This window comes from Bombina bombina, chromosome 3 (assembly GCF_027579735.1).
Source record: "Bombina bombina isolate aBomBom1 chromosome 3, aBomBom1.pri, whole genome shotgun sequence".
Taxonomy (NCBI): domain Eukaryota; kingdom Metazoa; phylum Chordata; class Amphibia; order Anura; family Bombinatoridae; genus Bombina; species Bombina bombina.
This window is the reverse complement of record NC_069501.1, coordinates 493,683,195-493,702,603: the sequence shown is the minus strand read 5'-3', so window position 1 is coordinate 493,702,603 and position 19,409 is coordinate 493,683,195. Positions and strand designations below refer to the sequence as shown.

Here is a 19,409-nt window from a genome sequence, read left to right as displayed (position 1 = left end):
ATACATTTGTTTGTGTTGTCTGCAGTATTGTAGTTTGGTGATGGGGCTTTGCTTTCTGTGTGTGTGAACATACCCCCCATTTCTTACACTATAAAGGTAAGGAGTTTAAATACCTATTTATTTGCCTCAGTGATTGCCTAAGCTAAAGGCAATGAGTGTAGATGTGGGGGTATCGGCTGCTTCTGTACTGCCAGGGAAAGATTGTGTAGACATCATTCAGATGTCTGCTAGTTATTGCATGCTAGGAATCCAAACAACAGCATAGCATGTTATGCTAGGCAACTATCAATCTTTCGTCCTCTATTTCCTTCTACACTTCCCTTAGAGTTTGACCCCACTTTTCAGTGTACCAAACTGAAATTCCTACCTCTTCCCACTTTCTGACCCTTACAGATTGATAAAATAATGAGCTCCATTGGGCAAGGCATTGAGTTCTCGCAGGAGCAACAGGTCATGGCAGGTAACACGAAAAGAGTATGTGCATGAGACTGCTAAATGTATAGAATAAAAATCCTTAGTAAACACCTTATTTCCCTACCCTTAGGAACTCGTGTCCCTGAGCAAAGTGTAGCCCAGTGGTTGGAGTCTCTTGGGCTTCAGCAGTACGAGAGCAAACTAGTTTTGAATGGATTTGATGACATCCGCTTTCTGGTAAGTTTGGGAAGATAGGCAACACTTTCCACCTTTCTTTTGAAACTTCCAATAATACCTTTTTGTTTATACACACTTGGCTTCTAATTTTTCTCTCTATTCTTTTTGCCTAGCTTTTTTTTCCAGTTGCCTTTACTATTCTTACTATATATTCGTACAGACAGGTAACATTTTTGAAGAACAGGACTTGATAGATATTGGAATAACAGATATTCAACATCGGCGCAGACTTTTGCAGGCAACCTTTTCATTACCCAAGGTACCTACATTACATTACTTGTATAGGTGGATATTTTGAAAGATGATGGCATAAAGCAGGAGAGCAGTAAGTTCATAAGTCTTACAAATGATCTCTTCTTATTCTCTTTAGTTACCTACGTTCTCTGGGGATATTTCAGTCTCCTCCTGGCTACAGGCGCTATCCTTGCAGCAATACACACCAAGCTTCTTAAGTAGTGGGTACACATCTATGGAGACACTCCGAAATCTGTGGGAACTTGAGATTGTAAATGTAAGTAGTATTTTCCCTTATGTCTCTCAGGGATGTGAAATTACATAGCTCTATACCTGTGGTATATCGAATTGCGGGGAGGGTCATGTAGTGTTTATTTTATTTTTTTCCTGTCAAGCAATTTGGGTAGTAGTGTTCACTTTTAGGGTTGCCAGGTGCCTTGGATGTAACAATATTTGAACTAGTTATCTGGTGTTATAAATGTATTTTTATTTATTAATATTTTTTTAATCTTACATCCCTACTAATGGGAGCTAGTGATACAGCTTTTAGTGTCACTTCTCCCATTAGTAATCCATTAGTAATCCACAGCGTGGATAAGGGTCTGGTTATGTGGCAAATGGAGGTGCTGTACTGCCTGATCTTAGGTTTTATATATTCATATGATTTATACAGTAAGCTGTAGGGCCCATGGTTCTTCTCTGTGGTCTTTTTTAGTATGGTACAAACAGAGTAAGTGCAGTTGGGGCTGATGTGGGGGATATTGTTTACAGAACAGCTGCAGGAACATGTGTCAGATTTATTTAAATTACTTTATTTGCCAGGAGAAATAAATTGGGCTTTTGCTAATGTTCCATGGACAACATTTGTACCTTTATTCTTTCATGCCCTTGTGTTTCTTTCTCTGTTGTCACTTTTCTTGGATTTGCCATGTACTGAGACAACTGTAGTGGTCCTCAATACATTCAGTGTTCCTCTGTACAACTCCACTAGCTGTTCTTTGGAAATCTACTCTAGGTCATATTTTCACACCCATAGTCCTGCACAAACTCTAGAAAGATTTCATTATTTAAGCAGAGAATTGGGGCAATGTGAATCAGACCACTTGGATCATGCTTTCTGCAGTTGTCTTTATCTCCCTATGTTTCCTGATCTTTTACTTCCCTCTATGAAATGTCGCTTCCGCTCGTGGTTACTTTACTCATGAGTAGCTCATCCAGGTGAGTACCTTCTTTGTAGGTAGAAATCATTTTCCTTTTAGTATTTATGTCTCAATGAAATTTGCCATCAGGCTTTCCAGGTTTATTTCCTTCTTAATATGAGGAGAGTCCACGGCATCATTCCTTACTGTTGGGAAATACTAAACCTGGCCACCAGGAGGAGGCAAAGATACCCCAGCCAAAGTCTCAAATACTTCCCCACTTCCCTCATATCCCAGTAATACTTTGCCTTTCGTCACAGGAGGTTGGAAGAGAAGTGTCAGAAGATACAGAGTAGTTCCTTATGAAGGGTATCTGCCCTTCGAAATGGGACTGGAAGTTAAAGTAGTCTTGTCAGCCTCTCAGTGAGAGCATTGACGAATATTAGTCTGGAGATGCAGGGAGATTCTTTCTGTGAATCCATCCAGACTCGTATTAACAGCTCCTAAGCAATCAGTGTTGACGAGTTTCACTGCCTGCTTCCATTACTCAAGTCCATGTCAGGAGCGATGCTTAAAGACTGTTAAACTTGAGAGGCTGTCTTTCTGTTCCACGGCATAGATTCCGGTAAGATCGTTTAATTTTTTTATACATATATGATAACGCAAGAAGACAGGGTCACAGTGTGACTCCTTTTATCTGTATGGAATCAAGGGTTAATATCCCCAGAAGGGGATTATTGAACAGGGGGGATTAATCACATAATTTATTTTTTTATGATTATGCTGCAACATGTGTAAGGTGGGCTCAGGCAAATGTTGGAACGTACTGGTTTTTACTTTCATTTTAGTAAGCTGCGCAGCCTGAGAGGCTTGGCATGCTTTTTCCTATAGCAGGGGTCCTGCATTGTGCACCACGTGACCGGGTGTGGCCACACTGATTTCCTCTTTCTTGATTGTGCGGTTTACCGGAGACAAAATGGTTTCTCTGTTGGGCCTGGGTCATAGGAGGTGCTGAGTGTCCCAGCCATTAGGGTTATAAAGGTGCAGTTTTTTTCTTAATATCAAAGTCTGCTTTATAAGCGCAAGCTATGGAGGATTCTGATGCATTAAAGGTACTCCCTCTTTACCTAAATCTAATACCTGTCTATATTGTGAGGAGGCCGCGGTATACCTGCATGCTCAATTATGTTCCACATGCCTTGATAATGTAATCATGTCAAAGAAAGTTAATATGTTTAGTACCACTGAGCCGTCCACCTCTAAGGAGTCTCCGTCCCGTGAGGTGCGCACCCTACAGTCATCTCTTAATACACATGCAGCTTCCCGTAGCACTCCTATTACTCCATCTAGAGGGGCTCTTTTACCGCCAGACTTTACTGAGGAGTTACAAATGGCAGTGTCTGCAGTCTATAGTGCTTTACCTTGCCCTGCTAAGCGCAAGCGAAAGGTCAAATATTGCTATCATTCCCAGGGGTCATCTACTAGCTTGTTTGAGTTATATGATACTAGATTATCCGCTGATGAAGACGCCTCTGATACTTCAGAGGATGCTCTTTCTGGTTCGGAATCTGCTGCCTCCAGCTGCGGAGGAACCAGACTTTAGATTTAGGATTGAACATTCACGCTTTCTGTTAAAAGAAATTTTGGCTACTTTAGAGGTCCCAGAGCCTAAATTACCTGAGGAAACTTTGATTCCTAAATTAGATAAGGACTACGAGGACAGGGTTGTACTACAGGCTTTACTGGTTCCCGTAAAGATGGCGAACATTATTAAGAATGAATGGGAAAGACTTAGTTCTTCTTTTTCCCCTTCTTCTTTTAAAAAATGATTCCTGGTTCCGGACTCTTAATTGGAGTTGTGGGATTCCATCCCCAAGCTGGATGGCACTTTTTCCACGCTTGCTAAGCGTACTGCTATCCCGCTCGTTTATTTTTCATGGATATGAAGATAGAAACTCTGTAAAGAAAGATGTTTCAGCATACGGGATATTTATTTCAGCCGGCCGCGACGGTTGCTGGAGTGACTACCTACTGGTGCGACTCCTTATCTGAGTTGATTGAGGTGGCGGGTCCCCTTCGATGTTATCCAAGAAAGAATTAAGGCATTAAGGGTAGCTAATTCTTTTATTTGTGATGCAAATATGCAGATTATTCGCCCGATTACTAAGGCTTCAGGCTTTACTGTTCAAGCCCATAGGGCACTATGGCTGAAGTCCTGGTCTGCGGATATGACTTCGAAGTAAAGACTTCTTTCCCTCCCATTTAAGGGAAAGATTCTATTTCGTCCAGGCCTGGACTCAATTATCTCCACGGTTAAGGGAGTCAAAGGTGCCTTTTTACCGCAGGATAAGAAGAACAAACCTAAAGGACAAAGTCCTAATTTTAGTTCTGATGAAATCCCAACTTCAGCAGCCCTCCGCAAAGCCAGAGCAAACCAAGCGGACTTGGAAGCCGACTCAGTCCTGGAATAAGTCTAGGCAATACAAGAAGCCCGCTGAGACCTTCACGTTCCTATACAGAAAGAACACTTCAAGTTTCTAAGGTTTGCTTTCCTGGACCAGCACCTCCAGTTTATTGCACTGCCGTTTGGTCTAGCTACTGCTCCAAGAGATTTACGAAGGTTCTGGGAGCCTTGCTGGCAGTGGCCAGAACCAGAGGTATAGCAGTAGTGCCATACTTGGACGACATTATGGTTCAAGCACCATCCTGTCGTCTGGCAGAGGAACATTCAAAGGATCTTCTACTTCTTCGATCTCATGGATGGAAGATAAACTTAGAAAAGAGTTCTCTTACTCCCAGTACCAGGGTAGAATTCCTGGGTACTATAATAGATTCCATATCCATGAGGATATTCCTTGCAGACCAAAGACGTCACAAGCTAACTTCCACTTGTCTTGCCCTCCAGACCTCCTTAAGGCCCTCTGTGGTTCGGTGTATGGAGGTGATTGGTCTCATGGTGTCCTGCATGGACATCATTACTTTTGCTAGGTTCCATCTCAGACCACTTCAGCTGTGCATGCTGAGACAGTGGAACGGCAATTAGATTTCTCTGGACAACTGGTTGAGAGAATCGCTCTCTTGGTTGCTCTGTGCAGATCACCTGTCCCAAGGGACATCCTTTTTGAGACCATCCCGGTAGATTGTGACTGCGGACGCTAGTCTATCAGGATGGGGAGCTGTTTGGGGTGCCAGGAAGGCACAGGGCCTGTAGACTCTAGAGGAATCTCTCCTCCCGATCAACATTTTGAAGGCTTGGCCTCTTCTGGGTTCGTCCCAGTTTATCAGATTCCAATCAGACAACATAACCTCGGTGGCTTACATCAACCATCAGGGGGGAACGGAGAGCTCCCTAGTAATGAGAGAAGTATCTCCGATTCTTGAATGGGCGGAGGCCTACCACTGCTTTCTGTCAGCGATCCACATTCCGGGTGCGGACAACTGGTAAGGGGTTTTTCTCAGCAGACAATCCTTTCACCCGGGGGAATGGTGTCTCCATCCCAAGGTTTTTGCGGAGATTTGCAACAGATGGCTAGATCTCATGGCGCCCCGGCTCAACTCCAAGCTACCCAGATATGGGTCGCTGTCCATGGATCCTTAGGCGGAGCTAATAGATGCATTAGCAGTGCCTTGGAGGTTCAATCCCATCTACATTTTTCCACCGTTACCACTTACTCGTGTAGTGGCCCGCATCAAGTAGGAGCAAGCATCAGTGATACATGGAGGTTACTTTGTCGCAGGGATCTGCTGGAACAGGGTCCCTTTGTTCATCAAAATCTAGATTCTCTGAGGCTGACTATGTGGAGATTGAACGCTTAGTCTTAGCCAAGAGAGGTTTCTCTGAGAGGGTTATTGACACTCTCATTCAGGCTTGTAAACCAGTTACTCGTCGCATCTACCATAAGGTGTGGAGAGCTTACTTATTCTGGTGTGAAGAGCGTGGTTTCGCCTGGCATAAGGTCAATACTGCAAGGATTCTTTCATTTCTCCAGGAGGGTCTGGAGAAGGGCCTTTCTGCCAGTTCCCTGAGGGGACAGATATCGGCCCTTTCTATTTTGCTTCACTAGAGACTCGCAGAGCTCCCTGACGTGCAATCCTTCATTAAAGCTCTGATCAGAATCAGACTTGTGTTTAGATCTAACGCTCCACCTTGGAGTTTGAATCTTGCTCTTAGGTTTTGGAATGGGCTCTGTGTGAGACTATGCATTCGCTTGACATTAAATTATTGTCCTGGAAGGTTCTTTTTCTATTGGCTATTGTGTTGGCATGCAGAGTTTCTGAGATGGCGGCCTTGCAATGTGAGCCTCCTTATCTGGTGTTTCACAAGGATAAGGCTGTTCTACGTACCCGCTTGGGTTTTCTTCCTAAGGTTGTGTCTGATCTCTGATCGTAACATCAATCAGGAGATTGTGGTTCCTTCCTTGTGTCCTAATCCTTTTTCAAAATAACGCTTACTTCATAATCTGGATGTCGTTCAAGCTTTGAAGTTTTATCTTCAAGCTACTAAGGATTTTAGACGAACTTCGTCCTTGTTTGTTATCTATTCTGGGAAGCTTAAGGGTCTGAAGGCCTCTTCAAATTCCTTATCTTTTTTGGTTGAGGAGTGTTATACGCTTAGCTTACGAGTCAGCGGGTCTTAGACCTCCTCAGAGGATTACGGCTCATTCCACTAGAGCGGTGGCTTCCTCTTGGGCCTTTATGAACGAGGCCTCTATGGATCAGATTTGTAAGGCGGCTACCTGGTGGTCCTTACATACTTTTTCAGAATTCCACAAATTTTATGTTTTTGTAGAGAGAGGTTTTACAGGCTGTGGTGCCCTCAGATTAGGGTCCGCCTTTTCTTTACCCCTCCCGTTATCATTCAGTGTCCTCTAGAGCTTGGGTATAGTTTTCCCAACAGTAAGGAATGATGCAGTGGACTCTCCTCATATTAATAAGGAAAACATAAATTATGCTTACCTGATAATTTTATTTCCTTCTGTATGAAGTTTACTCCGATGGGCGGACCAAAATTTGTTTTCCTCTTTCGGCACCTCTTATACCCTGATATTTCTCCTACTGTTCCTTGTTCCCTTGGCAGAATGACTGGCATATGAGGGAAGTGGGGGGAGTATTTGACCCTTTGGCTGGGGTGTCTTTCCCTTCTCCTGGTGGGCAGGTTCAGTATTTCCCAATAGTAAGGAATGATGCCGTGGACTCTCCTCATACAGAAGGAAATTAAATTATCAGGTAAGCATAATTTGTTTTTTTAGACTCTCCTATGCATGCTGAGGCTTCACTTTTCTTATACTCTTGACAGTGCTAACTCTCTGTTCTGAAGGTACTTTTTCTTTTTTTTTTCTCCCTTCTACCTTTTCATTTCACCCTTTATTGACATGCAGTGGATTTGTGTTTTCTATTTACTAGGGATTATCCTTCTGGTGCTGCTTGCAAGATGGGTTGTATAAGGCAGACCTTTAGACCTCTATGTATTTACATCATATTTTTTGTTCAGATGTTTCCTCTACTGAGACTTATTTTGGATTGACTTGTTAGTCACCTGCTTTGTCTTAAATTTCTTTCTTATGACAGTGAGAGTCCACAAATTCATTGATTACCTATGGGAAATACTTCACCTGGCCACTTGGAGGAGGCAAAGACACCCCATACAAAGCATTAAATACCCCCCCCCCCCCAACTTCCCCTACCCTCTCAGTTGTTCTTTGCCTCATTTCATAGAGGTTGGCAGAGAGAGGTGCGCTGCTGAATATTCTGATTTTATTGTACTCAATGGATTGTTTCCTGCAAGAGAGGACAGGGTAGCTGTTAGTAGCCATCTAATTCTCTTAGTAGAGTTTTGGTGAATGTTAGCGCCTGGATGTTGCAGGGAAGTTCCCATGCCTCCTTCCAGTATTCTTATGCTATCCTCCCTTTTTTACAAACAGTGCTAGTTACTCTGATCTTACTTGTGTCACAGGTACCTGTCAGGATGAAGATAGATACTGTCAGACCTGGGGCTGCTGCGGATGCTGCCTAGGACAGCAGATGGGATCCGTACTGGATGAAGACCTCTGGTAAGTCCCTGAACTCCCCTTAACCCCCCTAATTTGTGTTGCTGTGACATTGAAACAGGGAAGAGGACACTTGGAGGTGGGCAGTAAGGAAAACTGAATGTGTTTTAGACGTTTTTTTTCTCAGCTGCGACAGTTCCTGTTTTAACCAAAGACTATCGAATGCCGTTGCACACCATTTATGTGGGATTCTCTGTACTCTGGAAGACTCCGGTGGAGTTCCATATATTGTCCATTCCTAGCTACCTATGAGGGAGCAGATCGCTATTGTGGTTGTTAAGATGCGCAGTTACAACGGTGCTCGACATTAATAGCACAGCAGAGCGGGAGCCGTGCTGGCGTTATGTATAATTTGGCGCACTTTCCTGCCCCACTTGGAGAATTGTGTTACACACTGTGTACCGAATTTTCTGAGAGTGGATCGGCAGCGCAACGGTGGCTTGCAGGGAGGTGGTGTTGCTACTGTCTGACATAATGGAGGATTTATTATATCTGGCTTTAGTCACGAGGAGGTGAACCCTCCTGCTCTAATATAGTCAAATAAATGTATGCTTTGCAGAATGACTACAGTGTGCCCCCCAGCTCAATTATGTAACTTATGTCTTCTATACTGCACTATCTCCTTCAGCCCAGGTTGACTCGGCAAAACCCCTGTGACCTTGCAGATTCCGTTAACCCCGATATGCCTGTGCTACTACCCCAGTCTATCCCTCCAAGTCCCTCACATGCAGTTCCCCAGCGATCCACGTCAGACATCCTCAGGGGTTACCCCCTTCCCTATTGATTTTGCAGCTCAGTTACAATCGGCAGTTACTGCTGCCCTGAGCGCATGCCCATTGCAGGGAGGAGGAAGGTTAAACATGACGCCTCTGAAATTAGGACCAGCAGCTCTATTGAGGCCTCAGAGGTCAGTCATGTTCAATTTTCTGATGAGGAAGATTCCTCGGCAAGTTCTGAGAGAGAACTTTCATCCCCTAGCTCCTCTAGTGAAAAAATTCAAGAGGCATAGGACATTCATTTTAGATTTAAAATGTAACACCTAAGATATTTACTTAAAGAGGTTTTGTCTACGTTGGTTGTACCTGAGACTAAACCATCTGAGAAAAAAAGGGTTCACAAGCTGGATATGGTTTTCCAATCTAAGTCAAAGACCCCTGAAGTGTTCCCAGTCCTTTTGTTGATGGCAGACATTATATCTAAAGAATGGGAGAAACCAGGTATTCCTTTTACCCTTCTCCAAATTTTAAGAAAATATTTCCAGTTCTAGACTATTATTATCGGTTATTTGTAGAGCGCCAACAGATTCCGCAGATTCTCTCATTTGGAGGTGTGGAGTACGGTACCCAAAGGTGGATGGTGCTATTTCCACTCTAGCAAAGCTTACCACTATCCTACCAGAGGATAGTACATGCTTTAAGGATTCTTTGGACATGAATTAGAGGGGTACCTGAGAAAGATGTTTATTTAAATGGGTTTACTTTTTCAGCCTGCTGAAGGTAATTGCGGCTGTGGCGGGAGCTGCCACCTTCTGGTGTGACTGCCTTTCTGAGCTGATTTTGGTCGAGTCTCCATTAGAGGATATTCAGGACCGCATTCGAGCCCTGAGGATGGCCAATTCCTTAATTTGTGATGCAATTATACAGATAATTTGCTTAATGCTAAGACCTCTGGTTTTGCTGTGCTCGCCAGAAGGGCTCTCTAGTTAGTCATGGCCAGCGGATATGGTTTCAAAATAGAGACTTCTATCGCTGGTGTTTAAAGGTAAAACATTATTCGGTCCAGGTTTGGATTACACACCCACAAATCAGTTTTTACAAACTTTGCCTCCTATGGAGGTGATGAAGTAAGTTTGTGCTAGATTCTACGTTGATATGCGCTCCGCAACAGGTTGGAGCCCGGTTTTCCTCTCAGCGTGCAGTGAATGTCAGAGGGATGTGAGGAGAGTATTGCCTATTTGAATGCAATGATCTCCTTCTACGGGGTCTATTTCATAGGTTCTCTGTTATCGGTCGTAGAGATTCATCTCTTACCTCCCTTTTCAGATCGACGATATACTCTTATATATATACCATTACCTCTGCTGATTTTCGTTTCAGTACTGGTTTGGCTTTCTACAACATGTAGACGAGTGTCCTGGGGTAAGTAAGTCTTATTTTCTGTGACACTCTAAGCTATGGTTGGGCGCTTTTTTTTATAAAGTTCTAAATATATGTATTCAAACATTTATTTGCCTTGACTCAGGATGTTCAACATTCCTTATTTTCAGACTGTCAGTTTCATATTTGGGATGATGCATTTGAATCAATCATTTTTTCTTACCTTAAAAAATTTGACTTTTTCCCTGTGGGCTGTTAGGCTCGCGGGGGCTGAAAATGCTTCATTTTATTGCGTCATTCTTGGCGCAGACTTTTTTGGCGCAAAAAATCTTTTCTGTTTCCGGCGTCATATGTGTCTCTTTTGCGCCAAAAATGTCGGCGTTCCGGATGTGGCGTCATTTTTGGCGCCAAAAGCATTTAGGCGCCAAATAATGTGGGCGTCTTATTTGGCGCTAAAAAAATATGGGCGTCGCTTTTGTCTCCACATTATTTAAGTCTCATTTTTCATTGCTTCTGGTTGCTAGAAGCTTGTTCTTTGGCATTTTTTCCCATTCCTGAAACTGTCATTTAAGGAATTTGATCAATTTTGCTTTATATGTTGTTTTTTCTCTTACATATTGCAAGATGTCTCATGTTGCATCTGAGCCAGAAGATACTTCAGGAAAATCGCTGCCTGGTGCTGGAACTACCAAAGCTAAGTGTATCTGCTGTAAACTTTTGGTAGCTGTTCCTCCAGCTGTTGTTTGTATTAAATGTCATGACAAACTTGTTAATGCAGAAAATATTTCCTTTAGTAAAATACCATTACCTGTTGCAGTTCCATCAACATCTAATGTTCAGAGTGTTCCTGATAACATAAGAGATTTTGTTTCTGAATCTATTAAGAAGGCTATGTCTGTTATTCCTCCTTCTAGTAAACATAAAAAGTCTTTTAAAACTTCTCTTTATCCAGATGAATTTTTAAATGAACATCATCATTCTGATTCTAATGATTCTTCTGGTTCAGAGGATTCTGTTTCAGAGGTTGATGCTGATAAATCTTCATTTCTCCTGTTAAGTGTAGTCAGTCCACGGGTCATCATTACTTCTGGGATATTAACTCCTCCCCAACAGGAAGTGCAAGAGGATCACCCAAGCAGAGCTGCTATATAGCTCCTCCCCTCTACGTCACACCCAGTCATTCTCTTGCACCCAACTAATAGATAGGATGTGTGAGAGGACTGTGGTGATTATACTTAGTTTTTATATCTTCAATCAAAAGTTTGTTATTTTAAAACAGCACCGGAGTGTGTTGTTCCTTCTCAGGTAGAATTTGAAGAAGAATCTACCTAAGTTTTTGGATGATTTTAGCCGGCGTAGCTAAGATTCATTTTGCTGTTCTCGGCCATTCTGAGGAGTGAGGTAAACTTCAGATCAGGGGACAGCGGGCAGGTTCACCTGCAAAGAGGTATGTTGCAGTATATTATTTTCTGAGGAATGGAATTGACTGAGAAAATACTGCCAATATCGATATAATGTAAGTTCAGCCTTAAATGCAGTAGTAGCAACTGGTATCAGGCTGTTATGTATATATGTTTACACTTCAGTATTCTGGGGAATGGCACTTCACTGGGATAATACTATATGCATATAACATTTAGCCTAACTTGCAGTGGGAACGTCTAGCAACAGGCTGTTTAATGACATTTCATATTATTTGATTTTAAATGTTTTGCTGGCATGTTAAATCGTTTAATTATCTGAGGTACTGGGTGAAAAATTGTTTTGGGAACTGTTTTTCCACTTGGCTGTCGTTTATTTTAATTTAAGACAGTTTACTGAACTTCCCTCACTGCTGTGTGTGAGGGGGAGGGGCCTATTTTGGCGCTTTTGCTACGCATCAGAAATTCAGTCAAAAGTCTGTTTCTCTCCCTGCATGATCCGGATCGTCTCTACAGAGCTCAAGGGTCTTCAAAAATTATTTTGAGGGAGGTAATCACTCACAGCAGACCTGTGAGATTGTGCTTTGACTGTGATAAAAAACGTTTATATTTTGTACATTTTTTTCTGCTATTAAGGGTTAGTTATCCATTGCTAATGGGGGCAATCCTTTGCTAAATTTATACCTTTACCGGTAAAAATTTGGTTTTTATAATTTCTCCAGTTCATTGTTATTCAACTGTCATAGTTTTTTTTTTTCTGTGCTTCTTAAAGGCACAGTGCGTTTTTCATATTACTTGTAAATTGAGTTGAAAAGTATTTCCAAGTTTGCTAGTTTAATTGCTAGTTTGTTAAACATGTCTGACTCAGAGGAATATCTCTGTGCTATATGTGCAAAAGCCAAGGTGGAGCCCAATAGAAATTTATGTACTAATTGCATTGATGCTACTTTAAATAAAAGTCAATCTGTACAAATTGAACATCATTCACCAAACAACGAGGGGGAAGTTATGCCGACTAACTTGCCTCACGTGTCAGTACCTGCATCTCCCGCTCGGGAGGTGCGTGATATTGTAACGCCGAGTACTTCAGGGCGGCCATTACAAATCACACTACAGGACATGGCTAATGTTATGACTGAAGTTTTGTCTAAATTACCAGAACTTAGAGGTAAGCGAGATCACTCTGGGGTGAGAACAGAGTGCGCTGATAATATTAGGGCCATGTCAGATACTGCGTCACAATTTGCAGAACATGAGGACGGAGAGCTTCAATCTGCAGGTGACGGATCTGATCCAAATAGAGTGGATTCAGACATTTCAAACATTAAGTTTAAACTGGAAAACCTCCGCGTACTGCTAGGGGAGGTATTAGCGGCTCTGAATGATTGTAACACCGTTGCAATCCCAGAGAAATTATGTAGGCTGGATAGATACTATGCAGTACCAGCGAGTACCGATGTATTTCCTGTACCTAAGAGACTTACAGAGATAATTACTAAGGAGTGGGATAGGCCCGGTGTACCCTTTTCCCCCCCTCCTGTATTTAGAAAAATGTTTCCAATAGACGCCACCACACGGGACTTATGGCAGATGGTCCCTAAGGTGGAGGGAGCGGTTTCTACTCTGGCTAAGCGTACCACTATCCCGGTGGAGGATAGCTGTGCCTTTTCAGATCCAATGGATAAAAAATTAGAGGGTTACCTTAAGAAAATGTTTGTTCAACAAGGTTTTATATTGCAACCCCTTGCATGTATTGCGTCTGTCATGGCTGCGGCCGCATTTTGGTCCGAGTCTCTGGAAGAGACTCTTGACTCAATAACTATAGATGAGATTTCAAATAAGCTTAAAACCCTTAAGCTAGCTAATTCATTTATTTCAGATGCCGTAGTACATTTAACTAAACTTACGGCTAAGAATTCCGGATTCGCCATTCAGGCACGTAGAGCACTGTGGCTAAAATCCTGGTCAGCTGATGTTACTTCTAAATCTAAATTGCTTAATATACCTTTCAAAGGGCAGACCTTATTCGGGCCCGGTTTGAAAGAAATTATCGCTGACATTACAGGAGGTAAAGGCCATGCCCTGCCTCAAGACAGAGCCAAACCTAGGGCTAGACAGTCTAATTTTCGTGCCTTTCGTAACTTCAAGGCAGGAGCAGCATCAACTTCCTCTGCACCAAAACAGGAAGGAGCTGTTGCTCGCTACAGACAAGGCTGCAAACCTAACCAGTCCTGGAACAAGGGCAAGCAGGCCAGAAAACCTGCTGCTGCCTTTAAGACAGCATGAATTGAGGGCCCCCGATCCGGGAACGGATCTAGTGGGGGGCAGACTTTCTCTCTTCGCCCAGGCTTGGGCAAGAGATGTCCAGGATCCCTGGGCGTTAGAGATCATATCTCAGGGATATCTTCTGGACTTCAAAATCTCTCCCCCAAAAGGGAGATTTCATCTTTCAAGGTTGTCAACAAACCAAATAAAGAAAGAGGCGTTTCTACGCTGTGTACAAGATCTTTTGCTAATGGGAGTTATCCACCCGGTTCCGCGGTCGGAGCACGGAGAGGGGTTTTACTCAAATCTGTTTGTGGTTCCCAAGAAAGAAGGAACCTTCAGACCAATCTTGGATTTAAAGATCTTAAACAAATTCCTAAGAGTTCCATCGTTCAAAATGGAAACTATTCGGACAATCTTACCCATGATCCAAAAGGGTCAGTACATGACCACAGTGGATTTAAAGGACGCTTACCTTCACATACCGATTCACAAAGATCATTACCGGTATCTAAGGTTTGCCTTCCTAGACAGGCATTACCAGTTTGTAGCTCTTCCATTCGGATTGGCTACGGCTCCAAGAATCTTCACAAAGGTTCTGGGCGCTCTTCTGGCGGTACTAAGACCGCGAGGAATTTCGGTGGCTCCGTACCTAGACGACATTCTGATACAAGCGTCAAGCTTTCAGACTGCCAAGTCTCATACAGAGTTAGTCCTGGCATTTCTAAGGTCGCATGGGTGGAAGGTGAACGAAGAGAAAAGTTCTCTCTTTCCACTCACAAGAGTTCCCTTCTTGTAGAAATGAAGATCTACCTGACAGAAGGCAGGTTAACAAAGCTTCAAAATGCTTGCCGTGTCCTTCATTCCATTCATCACCCGTCAGTGGCTCAATGCATGGAGGTAATCGGCTTAATGGTAGCGGCAATGGACATAGTACCCTTTGCACGCCTACATCTCAGACCGCTGCAATTGTGCATGCTAAGTCAGTGGAATGGGGATTACTCAGATTTGTCCCCTACTCTGAATCTGGATCAAGAGACCAGAAATTCTCTTCTATGGTGGCTTTCTCTGCCACATCTGTCCAGGGGGATGCCATTCAGCAGACCAGATTGGACAATTGTAACAACAGACGCCAGCCTACTAGGTTGGGGCGCTGTCTGGAATTCCCTGAAGGCTCAGGGATCATGGACTCAGGAGGAGAGTCTCCTTCCAATAAACATTCTGAAATTAAGAGCAGTTCTCAATGCCCTTCTGGCTTGGCCTCAGTTAACAACTCGGGGGTTCATCAGGTTTCAGTCGGACAACATCACGACTGTAGCTTACATCAACCATCAAGGAGGGACAAGAAGCTCCCTAGCGATGATGGAAGTATCAAAGATAATTCGCTGGGCAGAGTCTCACTCTTGCCACCTGTCAGCGATCCACATTCCTGGAGTGGAGAACTGGGAGGCGGATTTCCTAAGTCGTCAGACTTTTCATCCGGGGGAGTGGGAACTTCATCCGGAGGTCTTTGCCCAAATACTTCGACTTTGGGGCAAACCAGAGAGAGATCTCATGGCGTCTCGCCAGAACGCCAAGCTTCCTTGTTACGGGTCCAGGGACCCGGGAGCGGTCCTGGTAGATGCTTTGACAGCACCTTGGACCTTCGGGATGGCCTATGTGTTTCCACCCTTCCCGATGCTTCCTCGATTGATTGCCAGGATCAAAGAGGAGAGAGCATCAGTGATTCTAATAGCGCCTGCGTGGCCACGCAGGACCTGGTATGCAGATCTAGTGGACATGTCATCCTGTCCACCTTGGTCTCTGCCTCTGAGACAGGACCTTCTAATTCAGGGTCCTTTCAAACATCAAAATCTTATTTCTCTGAAGCTGACTGCTTAGAAATTGAACGCTTGATTTTATCAAAGCGTGGATTTTCGGAGTCAGTAATTGATACCTTAATACAGGCTAGGAAACCTGTTACCAGAAAGATTTACCATAAAATATGTCGTAAATACTTACTTTGGTGCGAATCCAAGAGTTACTCATGGAGTAAGGTTAGGATTCCTAGGATATTGTCTTTTCTACAAGAGGGTTTAGAAAAGGGTTTATCCGCTAGTTCCTTAAAGGGATAGATTTCAGCTCTGTCCATTCTTTTACACAAACGTCTGTCAGAAGTTCCGGACGTTCAGGCTTTTTGCCAGGCTTTGGCCAGGATTAAGCCTGTGTTTAAAACTGTTGCTCCACCATGGAGCTTAAATTTAGTTCTTAACGTTTTACAGGGTGTTCCGTTTGAACCCCTTCATTCCATTGATATTAAATTGTTATCTTGGAAAGTTCTGTTTTTAATGGCTATTTCCTCGGCTCGAAGAGTCTCTGAGTTATCGGCCTTACATTGTGATTCTCCTTATCTGATTTTTCATTCAGACAAGGTAGTTCTGCGTACTAAACCTGGGTTCTTACCTAAGGTAGTCACTAATAGGAATATCAATCAGGAGATTGTTGTCCCATCATTGTGTCCTAACCCTTCTTCAAAGAAGGAACGACTTCTACACAATCTGGATGTAGTTCGTGCCCTGAAATTTTATTTACAGGCAACTAAAGATTTTCGCCAAACTTCTTCCCTGTTTGTCGTTTATTCTGGACAGAGGAGAGGTCAAAAAGCTTCTGCTACCTCTCTCTCTTTTTGGCTTCGTAGCATAATACGTTTAGCCTATGAGACTGCTGGACAGCAGCCTCCTGAAAGAATTACAGCTCATTCTACTAGAGCTGTGGCTTCCACTTGGGCCTTTAAGAATGAGGCATCTGTTGAACAGATTTGCAAGGCTGCAACTTGGTCTTCTCTTCATACTTTTTCCAAATTTTACAAATTTGACACTTTTGCTTCTTCGGAGGCTGTTTTTGGAAGAAAGGTTCTTCAGGCAGTGGTCCCTTCCGTATAAAGATCCTGCCTGTCCCTCCCGTCGTCCGTGTACTTTAGCTTTGGTATTGGTATCCCAGAAGTAATGATGACCCGTGGACTGACTACACTTAACAGGAGAAAACATAATTTATGCTTACCTGATAAATTCCTTTCTCCTGTAGTGTAGTCAGTCCACGGCCCGCCCTGTTTTTTATGGCAGGTCTAAATTTTTAAATTATACTCCAGTCACCACTGCACCCTATAGTTTCTCCTTTCTCGTTTGGTTCTCGGTCGAATGACTGGGTGTGACGTAGAGGGGAGGAGCTATATAGCAGCTCTGCTTGGGTGATCCTCTTGCACTTCCTGTTGGGGAGGAGTTAATATCCCAGAAGTAATGATGACCCGTGGACTGACTACACTACAGGAGAAAGGAATTTATCAGGTAAGCATAAATTATGTTATTTATTTAAAATGGAATTTATTCGTTCTTTACTTAAAGAAGTCCTAATTGCATTAGAAATTGAGGATTCTGGTCCTCTTGATACTAAATCTAAACGTTTAGACAAGGTCTTTAAATCTCCTGTAGTTATTCCAGAAGTTTTTCCTGTCCCTGGTGCTATTTCTGAAGTAATTTCCAGGGAATGGAATAATTTGGGTAATTCATTTACTCCTTCTAAACGTTTTAAGCAATTATATCCTGTGCCGTCTGACAGATTAGAGTTTTGGGACAAAATCCCTAAAGTTGATGGGGCTATCTCTACCCTTGCTAAACGTACTACTATTCCTACGGCAGATGGTACTTCCTTTAAGGATCTTTTAGATAGGAAAATTGAATCCTTTCTAAGAAAAGCTTATTTGTGTTCAGGTAATCTTCTTAGACCTGCTATATCTTTGGCGGATGTTGCTGCAGCTTCAACTTTTTGGTTGGAAACTTTAGCGCAACAAGTAACAGATCATGATTCTCATAACATTATTATTCTTCTTCAACATGCTAATAATTTTATCTGTGATGCCATTTTTGATATTATCAGATTTGATGTCAGGTTTATGTCTCTAGCTATTTTAGCTAGAAGAGCTTTATGGCTTAAAACTTGGAATGCTGATATGTCTTCTAAATCGACTCTACTTTCCCTTTCTTTCCAGGGTAATAAATTATTTGGTTCTCAGTTGGATTCTATTATCTCAACTGTTACTGGTGGGAAAGGAACTTTTTTACCACAGGATAAAAAATCTAAGGGTAAAAACAGGGCTAATAATCGTTTTCGTTCCTTTCGTTTCAACAAAGAACAAAAGCCTGATCCTTCATCCTCAGGAACAGTTTCAGTTTGGAAACCATCTCCAGTCTGGAATAAATCCAAGCCTTCTAGAAAAGCAAAGCCAGCTTCTAAGTCCACATGAAGGTGCGGCCCTCATTCCAGCTCAGCTGGTAGGGGGCAGATTACGTTTTTTCAAAGAAATTTGGATCAATTCTGTTCACAATCTTTGGATTCAGAACGTTATTTCAGAAGGGAACAAAATTGGTTTCAAGATAAGACCTCCTGCAAAGAGATTCTTTCTTTCCCGTGTCCCAGTAAACCCAGCGAAAGCTCAAGCATTTCTGAAATGTGTTTCAGATCTAGAGTTGGCTGGAGTAATTATGCCAGTTCCAGTTCTGGAACAGGGGCTGGGGTTTTATTCGAATCTCTTCATTGTACCAAAGAAGGAGAATTCCTTCAGACCAGTTCTGGATCTAAAAATATTGAATCGTTATGTAAGGATACCAACATTCAAAATGGTAACTGTAAGGACTATCCTGCCTTTTGTTCAGCAAGGGCATTATATGTCTACAATAGATTTACAGGATGCATATCTTCATATTCCGATTAATCCAGCTCAATATCAGTTTCTGAGATTCTCTTTCCTAGACAAGCATTACCAGTTTGTGGCTCTGCCGTTTGGCCTAGCAACAGCTCCAAGAATTTTTACAAAGGTTCTCGGTGCCCTTCTATCTGTAATCAGAGAACAGGGTATTGAGGTATTTCCTTATTTGGACAATATCTTGGTACTTGCTCAGTCTTCACATTTAGCAGAATTTCATACGAATCGACTTTTGTTGTTTCTTCAAAATCATGGTTGGAGGATCAATTCACTAAAAAGTTCATTGATTCCTCAGACAAGGGTAACCTTTTTGAGTTTCCAAATAGATTCAGTGTCCATGACAGACAAGAGACGTCTAAAATTTATTTCAGCTTGTTGAAACCTTCAGTCACAATCATTCCCTTCGGTAGCCTTATGCATGGAAATTCTAGGTCTTATGACTGCTGCATCGGACGCGATCCCCTTTGCTCGTTTTCACATGCGACCTCTTCAGCTTTGTATGCTGAACCAATGGTGCAGGGATTACACAAAGATATCTCAATTAATATCTTTAAAACCGATTGTACGACACACTCTGACGTGGTGGACAGATCACCATCGTTTAGTTCAGGGGGCTTCTTTTGCTCTTCCGACCTGGACTGTAATTTCAACAGATGCAAGTCTTACAGGTTGGGGAGCTGTGTGGGGGTCTCTGACAGCACAAGGGGTTTGGGAATCTCAGGAGGTGAGATTACCGATCAATATTTTGGAACTCCGTGCAATTTTCAGAGCTCTTCAGTCCTGGCCTCTTCTGAAGAGAGAATCGTTCATTTGTTTTC

General features: G+C 42.7%; 1 protein-coding gene across 4 annotated transcripts in view; it reads left to right on the top strand.

The window, feature by feature from the left end:
* Nucleotides 1-19,409, top strand: part of ANKS1A (ankyrin repeat and sterile alpha motif domain containing 1A) — a 343,365-nt gene that overhangs the window by 229,761 nt on the left and 94,195 nt on the right. For all 4 annotated transcript variants that reach the window (XM_053706844.1, XM_053706843.1, XM_053706842.1 and 1 more), the window contains 4 exons: nt 394-460; nt 545-651; nt 812-910; nt 1,022-1,162. In XM_053706844.1, coding sequence (XP_053562819.1) covers nt 394-460; nt 545-651; nt 812-910; nt 1,022-1,162 — 414 coding nt within the window. The remainder of the gene's footprint in view (nt 1-393; nt 461-544; nt 652-811; nt 911-1,021; nt 1,163-19,409) is intronic.